Source organism: Scomber japonicus, chromosome 12 (assembly GCF_027409825.1).
Source record: "Scomber japonicus isolate fScoJap1 chromosome 12, fScoJap1.pri, whole genome shotgun sequence".
Lineage (NCBI taxonomy): Eukaryota > Metazoa > Chordata > Actinopteri > Scombriformes > Scombridae > Scomber > Scomber japonicus.
The window spans coordinates 33,614,823-33,637,094 of NC_070589.1; the positions used below are offsets into that span (position 1 = coordinate 33,614,823).

Sequence of the window (22,272 nt, forward strand, 5' to 3'; positions counted from 1 at the left end):
TTGTGTGGTTGTAGAAATAAAAATATGAACATTGTTATAAAAGCAGTATCTGACCTCAAAACTGATTTCTACTTTAAATAAAGTGGTTTCTTTATTGTGGTTAAGAAACAACATGACACCATTCTGGGTCCTCATGTCCCCCAAAAATGTTAAAATAAACGTATGAATAACTTCACACATTCTTTTTTTGTGGACCCAGCATCAAATTTCTGCTTTTAATCCATTTAGAGAGAATATATTAGAGGATTATGGTAAAAATGTCTAAGTGGTGTAACCATAAAAACTTTGTACCAAATAATTGAACGTTGCTTAAAAACAGTAAGTAGTCAATAAAACACCATATCAACTAGTTTACATGTTTTAAATGAAGTCATTATTAGTATAAGTCCACTTAAATACACTGTAGGTGATAAAATATGTAATATCTATCATTCTTTTGTGGTTACACCATTTGACATTTTCAGGAGTATTCAGTCTTACTTTTGGTAAAAAAAAAAAGGTGCAAATGTCATTTAAATGATATAAAACCAACAAAAATACTAAATGTACATTTCAACAAACCTGATGCTGCTTTTAAATCTAGTTTAACTGATTTATGAATTCATCATCTTACCAACTTTTATTTATCACTGACTCATGTGTGTTAATCATGTGGTGAGGGTGTAAATGTGTTTTCAAGGCAAAGCATGAAGGTTAATGCATGTTTTTTTTCTAAGGTTAGATTAGTGTGTGTGTGTGTGTGTGTGTGTGTGTGTGTGTGTGTGTGTGTGTGTGTGTGTGTGTGTGTGTGTGTGTGTTTGAGAGGTGATGTGTACTTGTCCTCCTTTCTTCGTTTGTCTTCTGATATCGTTCAGATCTCACAAAAGTTTTATTTGATGCCTCTGTTTTTTATCTTGGGCGTGTTACATAATTCAAATGGAAAAACAAGATGTATCAAAGTCCCAGAAGCCTCTTTGTGTTTTCTTTTTCTAGCCGTGGTTTTGTTACAGGTGTTTTCACGCCGGCTGGCTGGATGGATGGAGTTGGGTGGGACCGAAGCTTCATCATCTGCAGCTCGAAACACTTTCAACAGGTAAAGTTGATTTTTTATTTGTGCAGCCCAATATCACATATCACAAACTTGCCTCAAGGGGCTTTACAACCTGTCCAACATCTTATAACCCCGAGACCATCTTAGGTAAAGAAAAAACCCTTTTAACACACTTAAAAAAAACAATAAAAGTTAGAAACCCTAAAGCAGCAAGCAGCAGAAAGCTCTCAGACGTAGCGTCCATGTTTTGGGTAGAGGTGGTGACTTTGATTGACAGGTGACACTTGGTAGGGGGCGGGGCTTAATCGGACTCGGCGGCCACGCCCACAGCGTTTGGCAGCAAAGAAAGATGCTGATTTTTACACAACTTTGAAGCCTAATTTCATATATTTGGCGATTTTTTTAATCATTCAAATTTGGCAGGGTGGTTAACAACACACTTTTCTGTGGTATGTCAAACTCAGAACACATATTTATTCTTACTTTACATGGACTTTAAAGATATGCCACCTTTAGTGTCATGGCAACAGTGAACACCATGATTCATTGACATGAGCAAGATTAAGAGTCGATTAGAGTTTCTAAATGACGGTTTCGATTATTTTTCGATTAATTTCCAAGCCCTGTGCCACATCATTATTTATTTACAAAATATAAAAAATATTGATTTCAAAGAATTAAAAACTGTAAAATATGTATTTAGTAACATGTTAAATATTTGAAAATGCCATTTAACATGCCATGTAACCAGTTACTCCCCAACACTGCCTTTAAGGACATCTTGGACTTTTTTTGGGGGGGTGGATGTGGTGGACGTGGGTGGATGTTAAAGGGGAGGTGTGTGTGTATGTTGGCAGACAGTGTTCAGCTGCAGACTGTGGACTCTCAGTAAACACTGATAGTTAGTTATTAACACAGCAGACACAGACTGCACCATCGTCTCTGTCCTCAGCTTCATATCTTCACATGTAAGTAAAAGAAAACTTCCTCTGTTTCAGAAATCTGCTCATTCTTGTGTGTTTCAGTGTCTTGTCCGTTTTAGGATGTAAGCGTCGGCCTCACTCCCTCGCTCCTGCTGTTCAGCTAGTTGGGGTCAAAGGTCGTAGAGGTTCAATTGGGGATTGCCTCCTGCTGCGTGTCTGTGTGGAGGCGCTCTGTGTTTTCAGCTGACAAAGATCAATAATGTTGAAATGTTTGACTGACACTGCTCAGAGATGATTTGAAACATTTAAAACAGCTACTTTAAATATATTACACTTATATATTTTTTGTAATTGTGTCTCTTTTTTTTCAGCTTCTCCAGACTTCAACTTCGGTGAGTCCAGATTAAACTCTGCTCCATCACTCGGAGTATGGATTATGAATATTAATATTTGTATCACTGCTGCTTTATCTTTATTGAAGACAGAGATGTAAATATAAACATTGAGGAGAGGAGATGATTGGCTCACACATTGATGTTTGCCTTGACTCATTGATCGCAGGTTTGATTGACATGTCCCGCCTCTTCCTGTGCGTGTCCGTCATCGTGGCTCTGTGGTCGGCGTCCGTGCTCAGTATGGCAGGTGAGTCTCAGTGGACGGATGATTTCTATTAACTTGCTGGAAAATCACAAGGTTCAATTTAAAACAGGGACGTCCTCATTACATTTTTTTTGAATTTTTTTTTAATCAACACCAATATTTGTTTATTTTTTCCTTCATATTACAGCTGCATAGTGCACTGAGGTTGCTGACTTTCCACCTCAGTGTGTTTCCAGGTGTAAAAAGTAGTATAAAGAAGGAGTTTGTGTCTGTAGAGCCGAGATCTCCAGCTACACACCTGATTCTAGTAAGCCTGTAGAGCCCTGCTCCTGTAGAGCTACTGCCCTGTATGTTTTATCTACACACCTGATTCTAGTAAAGAACTCGTTATCAGGCAGTTGCAGCTTGTCAAGGGCTTGATAACGAGTTCATTATTAGAATCAGGTGTAGGATGAAAGGATTTATATTTACCCAGAGTGATGTCCATATCAGTTGAAAGGTGATTAAAACATTTGCAAGATTCCTGGATCTTCATAAAGATCCACAGAAGACTAAAGAGAGAGACTGGAGGGCTGGAAGAACCGGGCCTCCATACATAAACAACATATACGTATTAAAACATGCATCGTTTTCTGCACATGAACTTGTATTTACACACAGACATCATGCTGACTTCAGACCAGCGTACGTGTTTTTCTAGAGCGTGATATAAAGGTAACAATGATTTATTGAATTTACACACAAATTAACATTTTAGTTTGCTGTTACCAAGTAGAGTCAGTTTAGATATCAGCTACAAACTCTACATTGATTACATTTCTGATTTATCGCTGCTGACGATGGTTTACAGTCCATGTGATGAATCAATGAAATGGACGCTGCAACACGAGCGGTGAAACTACACCTCGTCTTCTTTCCTGTTTTGTTTTGTTAACAGGTGTAAAGACGAGTCTGTCTTTAACGAGATTAACAGCACAGTGGCACAGTTCAGATGACGTTTATATAACTTTGTATAAGCATAATATAACAATGTTTGCTTCCTGTTTCCAACTGTGCCTAACACAAAGGACGTAAATGGGACTGTGCTTCCGTAGTGTTTTTCTAGTCTTTTGGCCGCTCAAAGCGCTTTTACACTGGAGGTCACATTCACCCATTCACACACATTCATACACTGTTGGCGCAGCCTTCGGGGGGCAGTTTGGGGTTACGTATCTTCCCCACGGACACATCGACATGTGGACTGGAGGAGCCGGGAATCAAACCTCAGAGTTTCTAATTTGGTCTTCAGCTCACAGAGGTAGTAATTTAACCCAAAGCATCATCTTTAAACCCCAACCTAACCCAACCTTCTGCTGATGGTGCTAATACAGGCACCTGTTTAGAAAATGCTGGTTGGTTCTGGGTAAATGACCTATGTAGTCATTTAATTAGTAGGTTTGTGCACATGTGCCCAATTCCACAAAGACTGAGATTTATAAACCAGAACCATGTGTATGCACGGCTTTATAAAAATAACATTTGTAGTCTTGATTTATGCACAGTAAGAAACTAAATATCATTCCCAAACAGAATCAACTATCAATCATCACAACCTGGAAGAATCGTCTGTTGAACTGACCCTCAATGATGCAACATGCAGCAGCAGCTTTAAATTAAAACATGACTTTAATCGTCTTCTTCTTCTCGGGTGCTCAGTGTTCTCGGACGCTCCGGAGGCTCACATGCTGCTCCGGTCCCGTCGGGCGAACTCGTTCCTGGAGGAGCTTAAACCTCCCAATAGGGAGCGTGAGTGTGTGGAGGAAAGGTGTGACTTTGAAGAAGCCAGAGAGATTTTCCAAACCAGGGAAGCCACAGTAAGACGTTTTATTTCTGTTTGACTGATACTTTATCAGACAACTCTGCAAGTTGGGTTAGAAGTTTGTCTCATTGTCATAAATCCTGCTGATAGGACCACCTGTAAAACTCAGATGTTCAACTAGCTCAGAGAAATTTTGTTAGCAGATATGATGTGGAATCAAGAACAAGAAGAAAAACATGTTTTTGAGTGGAGTGGGACTTTAACTTTTAGTTTTGTGTGTTTACAGCTGGAGTTCTGGACAGTGTACACGGGTAAGAAAAGCTTACCTTCTGTTTATGGGTCAATGACATTTTTTGTGTCCATGAGGTTTAGTTTAAATTTAAAGGGTTAAAATGTGAAAATAAACGTATGAATAACTTCACACATTCTTTTTTTGTGGACCCAGCATCAAATTTCTGCTTTTAATCCATTTTGAGAGAATATATTAGAGGATTATTATTACATTCTTTTGTGGTTACACCACTTGACATTTTCAGGAGCATTCAGTTATTTTGGTAAAAAATGGTGCAAATGTCATTTCAAATGATATAAAACCAACAAAAATACTAAATGTACATTTTAACAAACCTGATGCTGCTTTTAAAACTAGTTTTAGCACATTTGTGAATTACTCATCTTGCCAAACCTTATTTGCCACTGACCCATGTATGTATGCATTTAGAATCAATAAGAGTCTAATTAAATAATTCACTCTGCAAATGTGCTAAAAATTTACTGCTTAACACCAAATTTCCAGGAAAGATCTAATACGATAACATCATATGTGGCTCGTTCACATTCCCCTGAAGAGAAATCAGATTTGAGTCACTTGAAAGCAAAAAAAATCATCTTACGGTCACTAAGCATTAAATGCATTATGGGAAATGTATTGATGTTGAGCTGGCTGTGTTTCAGATGGGAACCAGTGTCAGTCCCACATGTGTGATCATGGAGACTGTGTGGATGGACACCAAACATACTCCTGCCGATGTAACCAAGGATACGAGGGAAAATACTGCAAAGATCGTGAGTCTGATGTTCATCACGCACATCAGAGAGACAGGAAGTTCTTTCTAGTCTCCTCAAGACTAGGAAGTTTTGTAATGTTCAACAGAACTACCAAAAACTATATAAAGTAGTGTAAACTAGCTAACTGTATATAAAGTAGAGTAAACTAGCTAACTGTATATAAAGTAGTGTAAACTAGCTAACTGTATATAAAGTAGTGTAAACTAGCTAACTGTATATAAAGTAGAGTAAACTAGCTAACTGTATATAAAGTAGTATAAACTAGCTAACTGTATATAAAGTAGTGTAAACTAGCTAACTGTATATAAAGTAGTGTAAACTAGCTAACTGTATATAAAGTAGAGTAAACTAGCTAACTGTATATAAAGTAGTGTAAACTAGCTAACTGTATATAAAGTAGTATAAACTAGCTAACTGTATATAAAGTAGTGTAAACTAGCTAACTGTATATAAAGTAGAGTAAACTAGCTAACTGTATATAAAGTAGTGTAAACTAGCTAACTGTATATAAAGTAGTATAAACTAGCTAACTGTATATAAAGTAGAGTAAACTAGCTAACTGTATATAAAGTAGTATAAACTAGCTAACTGTATATAAAGTAGTGTAAACTAGCTAACTGTATATAAAGTAGTATAAACTAGCTAACTGTATATAAAGTAGTATAAACTAGCTAACTGTATATAAAGTGGTTTAAACTAGCTAACTGTATATAAAGTAGTATAAACTAGCTAACCGTATATAAAGTAGTATAAACTAGCTAACCGTATATAAAGTAGTATAAACTAGCTAACTGTATATAAAGTAGTGTAAACTAGCTAACTGTATATAAAGTAGTGTAAACTAGCTAACTGTATATAAAGTAGTGTAAACTAGCTAACTGTATATAAAGTAGTATAAACTAGCTAACCGTATATAAAGTAGTATAAACTAGCTAACCGTATATAAAGTAGTATAAACTAGCTAACCGTATATAAAGTAGTATAAACTAGCTAACTGTATATAAAGTAGTATAAACTAGCTAACTGTATATAAAGTAGTATAAGCTAGCTCCACCTCCAGCAGCTACAACAGTAACATGCTGCTCTAACACTGATGCTTCACTATTAATAATCTAATGATGTCATATATAATAATATCACTACTTTTACTGTAGTACTGCATACTACATCACTATAATACTGCAGTACTTTTACTGTAATACTGCATACTACATCACTATAATACTGCAGTACTTTTACTGTAGGAGTAAATGTGAATACTTCTTCCACTGCTGCTTGTAGGTGTGTCACACAATAAAAAATGTATTCTTCTATGAGTTAAAAATTAGATTTCTCTTACAGATCATCCACCAGTCACAAAGCAGCATCTTTTCTCCTACTGAAACTTGTGACGATACTCGGCATATGTGTAAAAGTTGAGGGTAAATATCTCTGTCGTCTGTTATTTTTCAGTTCAATTATCGACTAACTGCTCTGTGAATAACGGCGGCTGTGACCACGAGTGTACGGAGAGCGAGGACGGCCTGAGGAGGACCTGCAGCTGTGTGGACGGATACAAGCTGCACGACAACCACAGGGAATGTGTCCCGAAAGGTGAGAACGACGTTTAGTTGGACCGGTTTAAGATATTCCTTTATTATGAAGGTAGCTGCATGCGTAGACGCAGCAGCTTTACTCTCTCAATATTTATTAATGCTATTTTATAAATGTTCTTTTTTTATCCATAGTGTCTTTTATGTGTCTCATTGTCTGTTGTTTTTTGTATTATCAGTACAATGACAATAAAGGCATTACAATTGAAATATTAGCCCCACAATAAGAACATTTATATATTTTTATATAAAAGAAGAGGATCTAATGTCACGTTTCTGATAAATATTAGAAGTAGAACAGAACCTGCATTCTCTCAATGGCCAGCAGGGGGAGTCTCTACTTTTTTGGTACTTTTTTTAATCCATAGTGCCTTTTATGTGTCTCGCTGTCTGTTTTTTTTTTGTATTATCAGTATTGTTGTTACGACCCCGATTGTGTCTAGGAGTGGGGAAGTAACAAACAAAACAACTAAACAAAAATATACCCAAACACCAGAGATCCAAACCAAAAACTCAATTTATTAACGAACAAACTAAAGATGAGCTTCCAAAAAACAAAGGAAACCGATCAATGCTGAGGCAGTCAAACCACGCCGCTGGACAGCAACGACAGGAACGACAGGAACGACAGGAACACCAGGAACACCAGGACCACCAGGACCACCAGGACCACCAGACTCTGACACACGCACACACAGCTGAGTTCAGCACACAGCTCAGAAGGCCAACTGCCTTGGCATCAGCTTCACAGGGTTCTTAAGCTGGACAGCCTGACGAGCCACAGCTGCGCTAATCAGTGGGGGGAAAAAGGGGGCGGTAAGAGAAAAGAGAAGGAAAAGGAACAAGAAACCACACGGCACGTAACAATTGTACTGTTCTCCCTGTGTGTTATGTGCTTTGTGTACGTTATCACAGTTTAGCAGTCAGCCAAACTCAGGTATAACACCTGAGCCAGGATCAGAGCGTCTTGCTCCCTTTATTTCCTTCTTTTCTGTTGAAATACCACGAGTGAAACTGCAAATAAAAGACAATACACAAACTTAGCGACACGCTGTAAAGAAAACTAATAAACAGTAATGATATTTAAAGAATAGCTAAAAAACTACACGGCACAAATGAGCCGTTTACCTTAACAGTTGGCTGATACACATCGTTGCTAAGCAATGCTCACTTTACATCAGCTCTCAAATTACTTTTAACACTTCTTGTATGACTTCCCAGTCAATAAACATCACACATTACAATACTAAACTTAACATTACATATTATATTATATATTAGCCTACATCAAATATCAAATAAACAAACTTACAGCCATTGCTTTCGTGAGTATGAGAAAAGAAGATTTTACTGTCTGAGTGACCAGCCGTCTTTCTTACTGCTGGTTGCTACGTTACTGCAAGTAACGTGCGTGTGTGTGTATTTGTGTGTAGAAAGAGCGTAAATAAAAACGAGAAGAAATTAGTAAACATGCAGTATGAAGAGGAGACAAGAAATAAAAATAGTAACATGATAAGTTTAAGAATTATGCTATCATGTTGCTCAATATGTAATTTCTCTTTCATTTCTTTATTCATGTTCAGAAAGTCTCTTATTTGTATTTTATGTTTGTACGTTTCTGCTACATCAAGGAAGACCAAAGTTTCCACACTTGAGAGATTAAATGAATCAAATCTCCCTGCAGGTGGCTCGTCCTGTGGTCGGCTGCTGATCGGCAGGTCCTCGTACACCCAGCCGAGGGATGGCCTGCTGCCCTGGATGGTGGGAGGGGAGGTGGGCAAGAAGGGCGAGAGTCCGTGGCAGGTAAAGTTTACCTCCTCTGAGATGCAAACAGACGGGAAAAGTAAAGCGTAACACACAGCAGACACAGAGTTTTATCTTTTAATGTCACTAAAGATCCGTCCACACTGAGGACGATAACTATAAATATAGTTTTAAATCTTGTTCTATTTCGAGTGGATGGCGGACTCCACACCACAACTATAACAACAACGATAGAGGAGAATGATATTGTTGGAATCACTTTCAGAGTGATTTGATGAACGCTGACTGTCAATCAATATCCTTTTTGACTGATGTATTTATTTCTTGTAATGCGTCTTTGCTCCTCTCTCACCACGGACTGACGCGCTGTAAATCGGAGCAGGATGACAGAGGTGATTTCTTTAGAGAGGTTTGTCTCTCTTTATTATACAAAGATGCTGCAGCTTTGTTCTGTATTATAATAGTTAGTGGATGTTTGCAAGCAGATCTGTGGTTAGGGTTAATACTGTGTGTCACCTCGCCTCAACATGTGCTGCAGCGGCTCAGTTTGGTCTGTAAACACTGAAACATCACAGCAACTAGTGTCTGAAATACTTCGGATCAACACACTGAATCAATACCCACCTCTGAACTCTGCTGCTTCTCTTTTTATTTCTCTGTACAACTTACAGCAGCTCATCAATAGTCAGTTGCAGACGCAGCTGGAGCGCAGCGCATGCTTGACACAGCTGTTTACAGGACGCTATCGTTTTCAGTGTGGACGCTCACATCGTTGTTGTTATAGTTATTGTTATAGTTATGGTTCTCAGTGTGGATCACCCTTAAAGGTTGTGTTATTTTTCTGGAAGAGGATCTAATGTGACGTTTCTGATAAATATTAGAACAAGTAGAACAGAACCTGCATTCTCTCTAATGGCCAGCAGGCGGCGTCTCTACTGTGTGTATGTTATAAAACTAATAAAAATTAGCGTCTACAGGAGTGTTTTGTGTGCAGGTGCTATTGCTGAATGCTTTTGGGCGTTTTCACTGCGGAGGCGTCCTCATCGATGAGAGCTGGGTGCTGACAGCTGCTCACTGCCTCGAGAACAACCTGAAATTCAGTGTACGATTGGGTGAGTTTCAATCCAAAGACATCAAACACTACAAACCATGACATTATTATGAAAAAATTTAAAATGACTGCCAAAAAAAGGCTCAGTGGGCCTCATGCAAGAACGTCATACAAGTCAAGAACAGACTGTCCTTCACAGAGTAGGACAAGAGTGCCACGTGACAGCATAACATCACCTTTAAACTATAATATTCTCTCCTCTAATATTAATTAAAACAGTCACATGATACCTCTCATGCTTTGGAAGGACATTTTTTAGCATCTAAAAACTTTATGTCTCTTTATTTCTGTCACAGTGCAGCTGCTCTGTTTTTTTTAATAGTTTCAGCTCCTCTTATATATGTCTTTTAAAGGTTTATTTTCGGACATTTTGCCTTTATTTGAAAATACATGGCAGAGAGGCTGACCGGAAACGGAGAGAGAAAATGATCTGCAGTAAAGGTCCCTTGCCGGAATCGAACCAGTCATTACGCGGCATGCACGGTAACCACTCTGTTACCAAGGCGCTCCTGGATCTGTTGATTTCTGACCGCATTCATTCCTTTTCCATACTGCTTATTCTACAAAGGGTCACTTGGGGGGTGCTGGAGCCAATCCCAGCTGGGCAACAGGCCAATGACAAGTCGCCAGTCCATCACAGGGCTAACACAGAGTAGATAGACATCCATTCACACTCACATTTGCAATTTAGAGTGACCAATTAACCTGTCCTGCGCCGTCTTGCTGTGAGGTGACAGTGCTAACCACTTCACAACTGTACTGCCCCGACAATGAAACTGAACAGCAAATAAAAACATGTTGAAATGAGCAACATACAAATTTGCGCCATTATTTGTTGAATTCAGCTTTAAACACTCAGAGTTATGACTTAGTTTAAAAATGAAAAACTCAAATTACAAATCTGAGGGAGTAATCTGAATTTTCCTTTAGTGCCTTCAAACATAGACTGATTTTATGGTACATTTAAATCTCAGTTGGTTAAAAAAAACAAAAACAAAAAAAACATCTTCATACATGAGGATCCAGAAGTGTGTGATCTGTCTCTTCAGGTGACTACGAGCGGCTCAGATCAGAAGGCAGCGAGGTGACTCTGAAGGTGGCAAAGACCTTCAAGCACCCGAATTACTACAACGGCCAAACGGTGGACAACGACATCGCCCTGATGCGTCTGGAGAACCCCGCCCCGCTTTCAGAGTTCATCCTCCCCATTTGCATGCCGGGGAGCGAGATGGCCAAGCGGGTGCTGCACCAAAATGGAACCATCACCGTGGTGACCGGCTGGGGCAAAGATGACAGCAACCGCTACAGCTCGGCACTCAACGTCATCAAAGTGCCGCTGGTCACTCACAGCGTCTGCAACAGCCACATGTCCCACAATGTCTCTGACAACTTCCTGTGCGCCGGGATACTTGGGCAGAGGAAGGACGCCTGCGAGGGGGACAGCGGCGGACCGATGGTGACTCTGTACCGAAACACCTGGTTCCTGGTGGGTCTGGTGTCCTGGGGTGAGGGCTGCGGCATGGAGGACAAGCTGGGCATCTACACCAAGGTGTCCAACTACAATGAGTGGATCAACAGCATTCGTGAAGAATGGGACAAAACTCATCATCCACCAGGACACCAGGGCGTCTAAACCCACCTCCACCCCCGACAGCTCACCCAGTTTGGTCTGTTAAACCCACATAAAGGCCCTCGGTGCAGCAGAAATGTGATACACTTTGTTAAATAAACTGATTCAGTCTCAAGAGGTTTGCTTTCCATTTTCACCACAGCTGAGCGTCATTTATTTGAGCCACTTTAGTGATGTGGTTCAAAACTTTAGTCCAGAGGGAAACATCTCAACAACTACAGTCTGGATTAGAATTAAGTTTAGTTGACTTTTCTACCACAGAAAGGAATTCAGATTTTTACGTTGATTTCCATGTGTCTAAATCAGGTAGAACTATATTTATATGACATCTGTCCCCCTCTTATAAAACATCCTTCTTTATCTAGCTGTGAAGATCCACCAGACTATGTGTTTTGCGTCATTTGACCCCAACAACACACCATTTTGTTGAAATGAAGTTTAGTTCACTATTTGGTGGAGCTGTTAACAACTCATAGACATCTGAGATGTGAGCCGACTACACACTGCTGACTGGTTTCATCTTTAACAATGTGTTGTATTTTAAAAGCTTGTTATATTATCCATTGTGTCAAATAAATGGAGTGGAGTAGAATTATATTTCCCTCTGAGATGTAGAAAGTAGCATCACATGGAAATGTACTTTCCACCACAGTCCAATTGCTTTTCCTGCTTTGACAAGTCCAAACATTGTTTAGTAAGAGATCCAAGTTATTACAATTTATCCTCTGGGGAACATGAACGTCTGTAAAAAAACAAAACAAACAAACTTCACAGCAAACCATCTCATAGTTGCTGAGATATTTCAGTCTGGCTCAAAGAGAAATGTTGCTCTGTGCATTACTGATATACAACACTGTATTCATTCAATTTATGTTTAATTATCTTGAACAAGACGTAAGAAATGTGTTGGCTTTTTCAGGCAATTCTGTATTATTACGTGAATACTGCATTAATGGCTGGTTGGCGGTTTTCTAATGTCCTAAAAAGTTTTGAAGTCCTCATGTTCACTCTCATAAGTCATATTAAAGTCTTATTAAAACAAACAGGATTTTACCAATTTTTTTAATCGATCATAAATTACTACATAAGCAGTTCCACAGAAAACACAGAGCTGATTACTGAGTGACAGACACTGAATTTTATTTTATTTTTCAGGACTCAAACTGACATGTTTGTACAGCAGCAGAGTGTTAAAGGGACACAGTGTCACATTGAGGCCCAAACTGTCAACACAGCAGACTCATTAAAAACACAAACTGAGGTCTGATGTGGTTTTTACAACGTTGTGAGTCTGTGTAATCTAAATTATTGCTGTTAAATAAGCACCACACAACAAGACAATCCACCTGAGATACACACTTCAGCACACACACTGATCCTGCGTTTACATCCCGTCACTGGAAATACAGACATTTTTATTCAGGAATTAAAATGAATTCAGCAAGTATCATCAGAGAAGAGTATTTAACTGTCAGCAGCTTTAAAATGACATATTAGACATGAACCACTTAAAACTATCTCAACATCTTCCTGATATTCGTTTCTAAAGCAGTTTGAATACATTTTCACAGAATGTTTGATGCATTTGCACGTTTGAATAATTTGTTTTTACTCTACTTATAATTATTTAACCTGAGATTATGGCTTATGTTTCTGTGCTATTGGCTTCTTACAGTATTAATCACGTTTACGTTGTTAAAATAAGAATCTATTATTTAAATTATACACTGTACATGCAATAAATAATATATTTGTAATTACGTAACTGTTAGGAAAAGCTGGAGGAAAGGCTTGAAGGTGTTTTCAGTGATTCTGTCTGATCTGATCTCAGAAAGGTAAAGGTCAGTGTAATGTGTTTAACAGTAAGTACAACAGAACTGAAGCTGTTTCCTGACATCTATATCTGTATCTCATAATTTACTGTGTTTTAATGCAAAGCAACACTGTTCTTTAAGACTATCTCATATCTCATATATAAATATTGTTCTTCTGTGCTGTGCTATTAACAACATGTCAGATCCACACCAGGCAGAACGAGTTTGAACACCTTTACATTTTCTCTTTTCTGGGGCAAAACTCTTTATATCCAGCTGACTACAGAGGTGAGACTGACCGTAAAAAAAAACCAAACCCTTGATTTCAGATTCCCTGTTTGACTTTCTAACAGACTCATGTTACATTAAAACAGAGTCAAGTGAAACTGACCTGCGCTCAGTGAGACGCAGCTTCCTCGGGTTACTTCCTGTCTGAGGTGTCAGCCTACAGGTCAGCTCTGGTCATCAGGTTCACAGGATATCACCTGATACCCAAACAACAGCTGCTGCAGTACCAGGAGCTGATGATGGGACTTTTTATGTGCTTTTATTCATCTTTAGAGTCAGAACATTTAATGCTGCTCAGGTTGAGTTTAAGGTTATGCAAGTTTAAGGGTTCAGATCATATTTTTTAAATTAATTTTAATTTTTGTGTGTGTCTATTTTACCCTTCCTGCAGAAGAACATGAGTGTCAAACATACACACTGCATGTTTCAATGGAAAAGCTTCCATCTAGAGGTAGAAGGTAGAAGAACAGTCACCTTGTGTAAAAGGACCGTTGTGCGGGATTTAGTGCCATCTAGTGGTGAGATTACAGATTGCAACCAAGAGCACAAACACATATTTTCAGGTGATTACACACTAATGAAAACATATTTATACTTATATTCAATTTCTGCCAATAAATCCCCCAAAATCATTAACACGCTGGTCACTTTAAAGGAGATACAACAGAAAGTTTTCAAGTAATGTCTGCATTTATACAGAACACTTTTAGGCTGACAGATAACAGAAAAATAATTCTTTACCTGTTTTTCAGCCTTGTTTTCACATCTTTTTTTAATCTTCATGATCAGTTTGGACACAAATCTCATTAGTTGTTTTTGGACAAAAAAATAACAGGAACACCTGCTGATATAATGCACAGAAATACAACAATACTACGATAAATAAGGCCTGTTTAGAGTATGATGAGTTTCTGACCAGCAGAAAAATCTCTTCTTGCAGTTTCTAAACCAATATTGTTTATTAAAGCTCCATTCAGTTTTGTGTCTGTAGATGAGGTGAGGTGGTCTCTCTGTGTGTTACAGCTTTAGTGAGAGACTGTCATTTAAATCCTCTCTGTATCAAAGTCTTTGTATTTTAAAGTGAATCTCTGAGTTTTTTTCCTCTTGCTACTAAATAACGTGTTCAGATTTAACTTTTCCCTCAAAATGTTCTTTAAATATTATATATTAAGTTGTTTTACTATCACTGATTATGCGATACTGAAGAAAACTTAAACATGTGATGACTCTCAGGCTTGTTTTGCAGCTTCTTTTATTCTGGTTTTAAGTGGATTTATGGAAGTTATTACTGTACGTCAAAATGAATGATCTTAAAATGGGTTTAATGTCTTTGTTCACATTTTGACTGAGTTATTCAAAATTAGATCCTGTTATTTGGTTAACATGACATTCAGAACCAGGAGTTCAATTATTTCCTCTCCTCCTCCTGTGATGTTCAGTCTAAATCTAAATGGAGCTTTAATATGCATGTTTTCTGTGTTTTCTTTTAAATTTCTAAAAAGCACACATTTTAAAATTGGACATTGTTTTACTGTGTTATCTAGTTTTACTCTACGCTGCATTATTCTGCTAACTGCTTCATGTTTTTTTATGTTTAAGCACTTTGTGATTATGTTAAGAAAATGGATATACAAATAAAGTTATTATATATTCTTTAGTTTTTTTTTGAGAGCCTCAGAGATGTGTTGATTCATCACTTTGGCCGCAACATTAAGACTTTAGTGTCTGCTGAGGACTTTTCTCTTCACTGCTATGTTTGTTTATCCTGTTTTTTTTAATATTCTTACCACAGAAAATAAAATAAAAGATGAGAAAACAGAGTTCAGGTGAAAACTGACTGGAGCTGTGATGTGAAGGTGCACAGAGAGGAGAGAGTCCAGTGTTGGTTCACCTGTCAGCTGTTTTCTCATCGACACTGTGAGGACGGCGAAAAAAAAAGGCTTGAGGGTGAAGAAATCAAACACTCTCAGTCAGTGTCAGTTGGCCTCTCCTCCTCCTCGTCTCTTCTTCAGCTCCTGCTCGTATCTCTGCAGCTGAGACATGAAGCCGGGGTTCGGATCGATCACATGACGAGCCGTCTTCACTCTCTGGGAAAAGAAGCACAAACAAGGACATTAATATCTTCCTTATTATTATTATAGCTGACAGGTTTGTTGTGTCTGCTCTGCTGCTCTGCTGCTCTGCATCCTGTTTCAAGGGCACTTTGGTGATAGATATCTCATCTTCAATAAGCTTCAGTTACAGGAGACCAAACCTCTCAGTCTAAACTAAATCTGATATTAGACATTTGAACAGCAGCTGTTAACAGCTCATTTAGGGCTAGGCAATATATCAATATTATATTGATATCGTGATAGAGTGGATATCGTCTTAGAATTTGGATATTGTAATATCATGATACAGCATAAGTGTTTCTTTGTCCTGGTTTTAAAATGAGTAAAATGATGTAATTTTCTGAGCTTAACAGACTGTAGCTGTTCTATTATCTGCCTTTACCCACTATGTCATTAAATCCAAATCACTGATGACTATTTATCAAAATCTCATTGTGAATATATTTTGTGACAGCACCAATAGTCATCCCTACAGTATAGTTGCAATATCGACATCGAGGTATTTGGTCAAATATATTGTGATATTTGAGTTTATCTGTATCGCTCAGCTCTACCTCAGCTTTACTTTCAATGTCTATGTTTACAATCAACACTTTGCACATATTTAAAAAAAACATTGTTAAACATTTCTTTAATGTTTATTTTTGCACCTTAATGTGAAGAGATAATTGTTAAGTGTTCATTGTGATTTTAATTGTGATTCATACTGATGTGTACATTTATTTGATTGTTTTTCATGGTTGGGTTGATATTTCTTTTCCTTGTCTGCCTTGATTGATAACTGAGGTGATTAAAATCAGAGGAAGGTTAAGTTTGCAATAAAAGTGTTTAAATTTTAAATTGTATATTTTTTCCTCTGGTCCGTTTTAAACAGGTCATAAAAAATCAATAATGGACGATATCGACTGATATGAAACACTTTTAACATGATACAGTTTTCAGCCCTCAGACTGTTCAGTGGATAATAACCAAGGTGTCATTTCATTGAGTTTTAGCACTAATAGAAGGATTTCAAGAAATGTTGACCATGTACCGCGATATTTCTTCCTGTCTATTCCCGTCTTCACCGCTCACCTGTACGGCTTCTATCAGCGTCATTTTGCGGTGTTTCATCAGGTAAGCGATGCAGACGGTGGCCGAGCGGCTGCGTCCGTTCTTGCAGTAGACCACGCTGTGTCCGCCGCGCTTCGCCTCCTTCTGGATGGCGTCGGCGCAGCGGTCGAAGTGGCTGTAAAGGTCCTCGTTGGGGTCATCGTAGACGGGGATCTGCAGCTTGGTGACGCCGGAGGATGAGGGGAACGGCTGCTGCTTGGACACGTTGATGCAGAGTGTCACCGCCTCCTGCTGGATGAGCTCGTCACTGCAGGCTGAGCGAGCATTACTGATGAACAGAGCGCTGGTGACTTTACACAGCTGCAGCATCCTGCAGAGATGACCCTCAAAGGTTTCCTGACTCAGTCACTGAGGCTCACAGAGAACAGCTACCTGAACAGAAAGAAGCATGTGACTCCAACAATAACACATTAGCAGCTATTATGTTATCAAGTATTATTAAAGGAAAGTTTCACCGTTTTTCCAGTGCGTCTTAAACCATGAGTCAGGTGTCCATATGAACAGTGAAAGACGTTTTCCTCTCTGTAATCATTTCTCCTGTTCATACTGACTATTAATAGATCTCCTTCAAATGTGCTTTCAATGGAAGTGATGGAGGACAAACTCCACAGTGTATCCACACAGTCATTAAAAGTCTCTGATCAGCTTCTATTGAGCTTCATCAGTGTGAGTTAGTCATATCAAGTGATATCTGACACATTTACAGTCTTTTTAGCATCAGATTCCCTCTTAGTGTTTCCTGTTTCTCTGTGGTGGAAGTATAACAAAAAGACTTTGGTAGTAAAAACACAGTAATGTTGAAACATAGAAGATGAAGATTTGACTCATTTGGATACTGAAGCTTCATATTAGCTTCACATCAACATTTTTTTTTAAATTACAGAAGGAGGGCTGTGGATTTAATCCTCCATCATTTCCATTGTTAGTAGGCTACATTATGATACACTAATGGTAATGTGAACAGGAGGAATGATTACAGCAAGATAAACTACTTCAATGATGATTTGGGCTCCTGACTGTTGGTTTAAGACACACTTGAAAAACTGTGAACCTGTCCTTTAACTCTAAATAATCACTGGCATCAGAAATCAAGTATGTGTTGAGTTCTAATATGTAAAAAATACCCTTTAAAACCAACTCAGTTAATCAATGAATAAGCTTGGGGTATACACAGAAATCATAAAACTAGTAAATTAATTAAATAAAGCAAACAATTGTGTCAGCAGTCAGTGAACACCTCTCTCTCACCAAGGACGCGCTCACATCCAGCTGATCTTCAGGCTCCTGCTGTTGATAATGATGATGAATATGTTGATAATGATGATGATTATCTCTCTCTCTCAGTGGTTTTTACAGCAAAGTGTTCCTCGTTGGGTCCTGCAGACAGTAGACGGAGGTTTCAGGTCGAGCCGAGCAGTCCAGGTCTCCTCATGACCCTGAAGCGCTCAGATCAACACGCTGCTGCTGCTATATTTACTGTGACAGCTGCTCCGCTCTCCTCTGGGTCCTAGTGTACCTCAGACTCATGACTGCCAGACAAAAGACAGAACAAGGAACACGATATCAACAAACAGACTAATAATTATGTAACAACACACACACACACACACACACACACACACACACACACACACACACACACACACAAATACTAGAGCTACAACAATTAGCTGTTTGCTTTCCACCATTTTCTGACATTTACGGACCAAAAGAAAGTTGCCATAGCCTACTTCAGTTTGACCATGAAAACGAGAAAACATGAACATGAAAAAAAACATGAAAACAACTGTACTTACAATGTATTCATGTTTGAGAAGCTGGAATTTCCTTATTCATTACATTCATTACATGAATAAGTCGGACACCAAGGAAGTCGTTCTGGTCTCCCTCCATTGCTAGAAATACAGGATCACAGAAAAAAAAGTTACAAAAATAATGACTTTCTTTTTCAAATCTACAGCTGTGTGCAATCTCGCAGATCATCACATCAAATATGAAATTCTGACTTTAACAGCAATTCAATTCACAATTTGAGGCCTTAATACGAGTAAATACAGATTGTATTCAGTGTTCTTCATCCAGTTGTCTAAGAGGAAAATACTATTACCTGGAGAGAAATGTTGCAGTACAAGATGTAATGGCCGCAGTCTTCAGGAGTTTCATTTCCTCCGCATCAGTCGTGTTTAAGAATAAAGTTTCACAAAGGGTTAAAACAGCACAATGTTTAGAAAGAAATTATTCTGTGTTGCCTCCTATAAAAGCTAACGTCTGCAGAGTATCGGTAAAGCTGCAGCTGCATTTAAGAAAAAAATACTTTTGGAATTAGTTTCCAATTGAAAGCATTTCATATGAGCTTTAAATACAGAATGTACAATGACTCTAATTCAGTTTGCAGGGTTTTGAGTTTCATAAGCGAACATAAAAGCAGACATTGTGATTCATTACGTTTTCTCTGCAGGTAAATTTCTAATCGATATGAACTAAAACCAACAAATCTGGAAACAGAGAAAACTCTCACACACCGATAAAGACTGTGAGCGGTTATGGACGACAGAGAAGGTGAACAAACAAGCGGCATTAACCTTTAAAAAACGGACAAACACAAAAATCTGTCAGTGACGACAAAATACAAAAACAAGTGAAGGAAGTGATTTTATTGTCGGGGTTTGAAAATTCATCACACATGCAAACAGCAATGTCGAAGCCGTGTATCATCAATGTTTTATTAGCAAACGAGAGAGAAGTTAACAAAAAAGAACTGAAGGAACTGAACAATCTGTGTTTCTGTACAGGTCCAAATATACTACAATATATACTATTATACAACTGGATTACAATTCATGTCATTAGTACAGCAGTCACAAAGAAAAACTTCAAGTCTGTTACAGCAGTGTCGTCGGAGCAAACTTTTCTTCCTTTCGATTCGTCTCTGACTGACTGACTGATGCTAACACGAGTCTGCTACGCTAACATTCCCTCTCTTTCTCAAACAAAGTGCTAAGTCTTCAATTTGTTCACCTCAATGGCAAAAATAAACCCCACAAAAGGACTTGTGTTTCACATTTTGAGACAACAACTGAGCTGCTTCTTTTTTTGTTTGTTTTTTGCCCAAACCACAAAAAACAACAAAAAAAGCTCAACTAAGATATTTCAAAATAAAACTTCAATGTAAAAAAAAAAAAGAAAAGAAAAGAAAAAAACTTTGATGTAAAAATAAAAAAAAGGGATTTCATGTAAAATAAACAGATTTTTAAGGCCTGACGATTAGTTCGTCCAACAATACCGCATCATTTCAAGAGCGTGATGGACGTGTGGAAAAAACATTTTTTGTTGGCAACGTGACTGTAAACTGACTTCCTGTTTTAATGCCGAGGCCTCGGACGCCGAACACTGAACCTCTGAAGCTCCGAATGAACACTCGCCGGAGATCGTTGTGTGAGAAAAGCAACAAAGCACGCAGGAAAGCTGCTGAAGACGTCAAACTGTCAGCTCCTCATGAATCTGCTAATTTTCTTTTAAAAGTCGGGTCAGAACTTCGAGTGACTGATTTTATTTAACTGTCAATTAACTTTTATTTACTTCAGCCATCAAACTGTCCTCATAGGTTTTATCTGTGGGGATGTAATCCTGGTTTTTGGCATTTCACTCTTCAGTTTTAAGTGTGTTTTGTCTTTTATCGTCTAGCTGGAAATAACGGGCGTCTTCTTTAATATCTGTAGATTTCTGCCTCCTGAACATTTCTGATCATTTCTGTTTTATTACAGTACGAAATAAAAACAATTCAAGCTCCAACTCTTCTTTACTTGACAAACAGCCTACAATCTAAATGTGCTTTTCTAATGTAATGAAATGGAAATGTTACGGAGCAGTTAAAGAGGCAGAAACTGCAGTGAGAAGACCTGACATCTACTTTTGGAAACAGCCTGATCAGTGAGGTCCAAGCACTGGTGTTACTGGCTGATAGAGTCTGACTCCCAGTTGTTTTCTCAAGTTGAATCAGGGAAAGGACAGAATAATAAAAAGGGGGTTGAATCCAGGCCTCTAAAAAGGACGCGTCAGATTGTAAAATGATCGTCTGCACACACAAAAAAAGCAGAAAAGACTCTTATAACAGCGATAAAAGCTTTAAGTCAAAGGAAAATCATCAGTTCTTAATTCTAGAGCCATACACCTGCTGTTAAACACACACTTTGATGCTTTATATGAGTAAATGCTGCCCTCAACACCTGGCTGCACCTTCAGTATCTCTTCTCTCCTTCTACTTTTTGTTAAATTTTTTCACTGCATCACTTTTTGCAACAGATTTTTTTTGTGTGTCTTCTACTTTTTTTTGGTTGTTGTTTTTGTCTGCAGGGAAAGAGACGACTGAAAAGATTTCTCTTCATCGAGCCGTTAAATGAGACATTTTCACTTTAACGTGTTGTTGCTTGGATTCGTGTGTTTCACGGCTCCACACATTTGTAAAATCAGGTAGTTTTTACAGTATGAGGTCATAACTGTCCACATGTTTGAGGACTTTTTCTTGCACGTTTCACATAGAAATGAAACAACCTGCAACCTGCAACCTGTGTGTATCTGTGTTTAACCCCAACCTGCTCTGATTGAGTATAAATCTGAATGATAACTGTCCAAAAGTGAAAAAAACCTGAAATGAGGCACAAACTGAGGCGAGGAGCTCGTAAGATGCCGATAATAAAACGTCTGCAGCTGTTTGTTTGAGTGATTTGTTGCTTTTCTTCACAACGAGATGAAAATTTGGTCATCAAAAAAAAAAGATCTGAGAAAATAAAATAAAGATACAAAAATAAAACACGCTGGGAACTTTTTTTCTTTTAGAGAGAAATTTAAAATAATCTCTCAGCTATGAAACATCAGATTAACGTGATTCTAGTCTGACTATCTTTAGTCGTAGCGCCTCCCTGTGGTGACTTTATAAATCAACAGGAAGCTAAAATTTGCACGTTTTTTTATTTTTTTTTTGTAATTATTTGGAAGTTCAGTGAAGATTGTTGCATAGGACAGAAGCACGAAGGCCTGCGGAGGACTCTGTCTTTCACCAGATATCAGATCAACACTCTTTTTTAAATTCTTTGGCCGTGTTTGTTTGTTTTTTTAAATGGGAAGTTTTAATCATGAAGAAAAGAAACAGAGAAACCACATTTAACCATCATTTGCTTTCTTTTACCCTTAATTTTGTGCTCACAACTGCATTTCTATATAACTTAGATCTGAAGTGAAAGTTTATGTCTCGGGGGGGAAATAAAGATATTCTGATGAGTGATTAATCCACTCTGACAGGGCAGCAGCTCTGACAGCACCGACCTGCAACACCTGGACCAAGTTTCCTCTCATCAGCTTTCCTTACAAAAAAGCTGCGTTGTGACTACATCTCCCATGAGGCTTTGCAAAGCGTTGAAAAATGGAACA

General features: G+C 38.2%; 2 protein-coding genes across 2 annotated transcripts; one reads left to right on the plus strand and one right to left on the minus strand.

Annotated features, from left to right (window-relative positions):
• Positions 1-1,887: 1,887 nt before the first annotated feature.
• On the plus strand, positions 1,888-12,274 carry proca (protein C (inactivator of coagulation factors Va and VIIIa), a). The gene is made up of 10 exons (XM_053329512.1): positions 1,888-1,998; positions 2,325-2,345; positions 2,515-2,595; positions 4,249-4,406; positions 4,638-4,662; positions 5,306-5,416; positions 6,872-7,012; positions 8,696-8,814; positions 9,770-9,887; positions 10,936-12,274. Exons 3-10 carry the CDS (start codon positions 2,526-2,528, stop codon positions 11,517-11,519), a joined length of 1,326 nt encoding a protein of 441 aa, XP_053185487.1. The 5' UTR covers positions 1,888-1,998; positions 2,325-2,345; positions 2,515-2,525; the 3' UTR covers positions 11,520-12,274.
• Positions 12,275-15,366: 3,092 nt separating this feature from the next.
• On the minus strand, positions 15,367-17,154 carry dusp28 (dual specificity phosphatase 28). The gene is made up of 2 exons (XM_053329561.1): positions 16,807-17,154; positions 15,367-15,705 (listed from the first exon to the last, which is right to left on the minus strand). Exons 1-2 carry the CDS (start codon positions 17,152-17,154, stop codon positions 15,595-15,597), a joined length of 459 nt encoding a protein of 152 aa, XP_053185536.1. The 3' UTR covers positions 15,367-15,594.
• Positions 17,155-22,272: the final 5,118 nt, after the last annotated feature.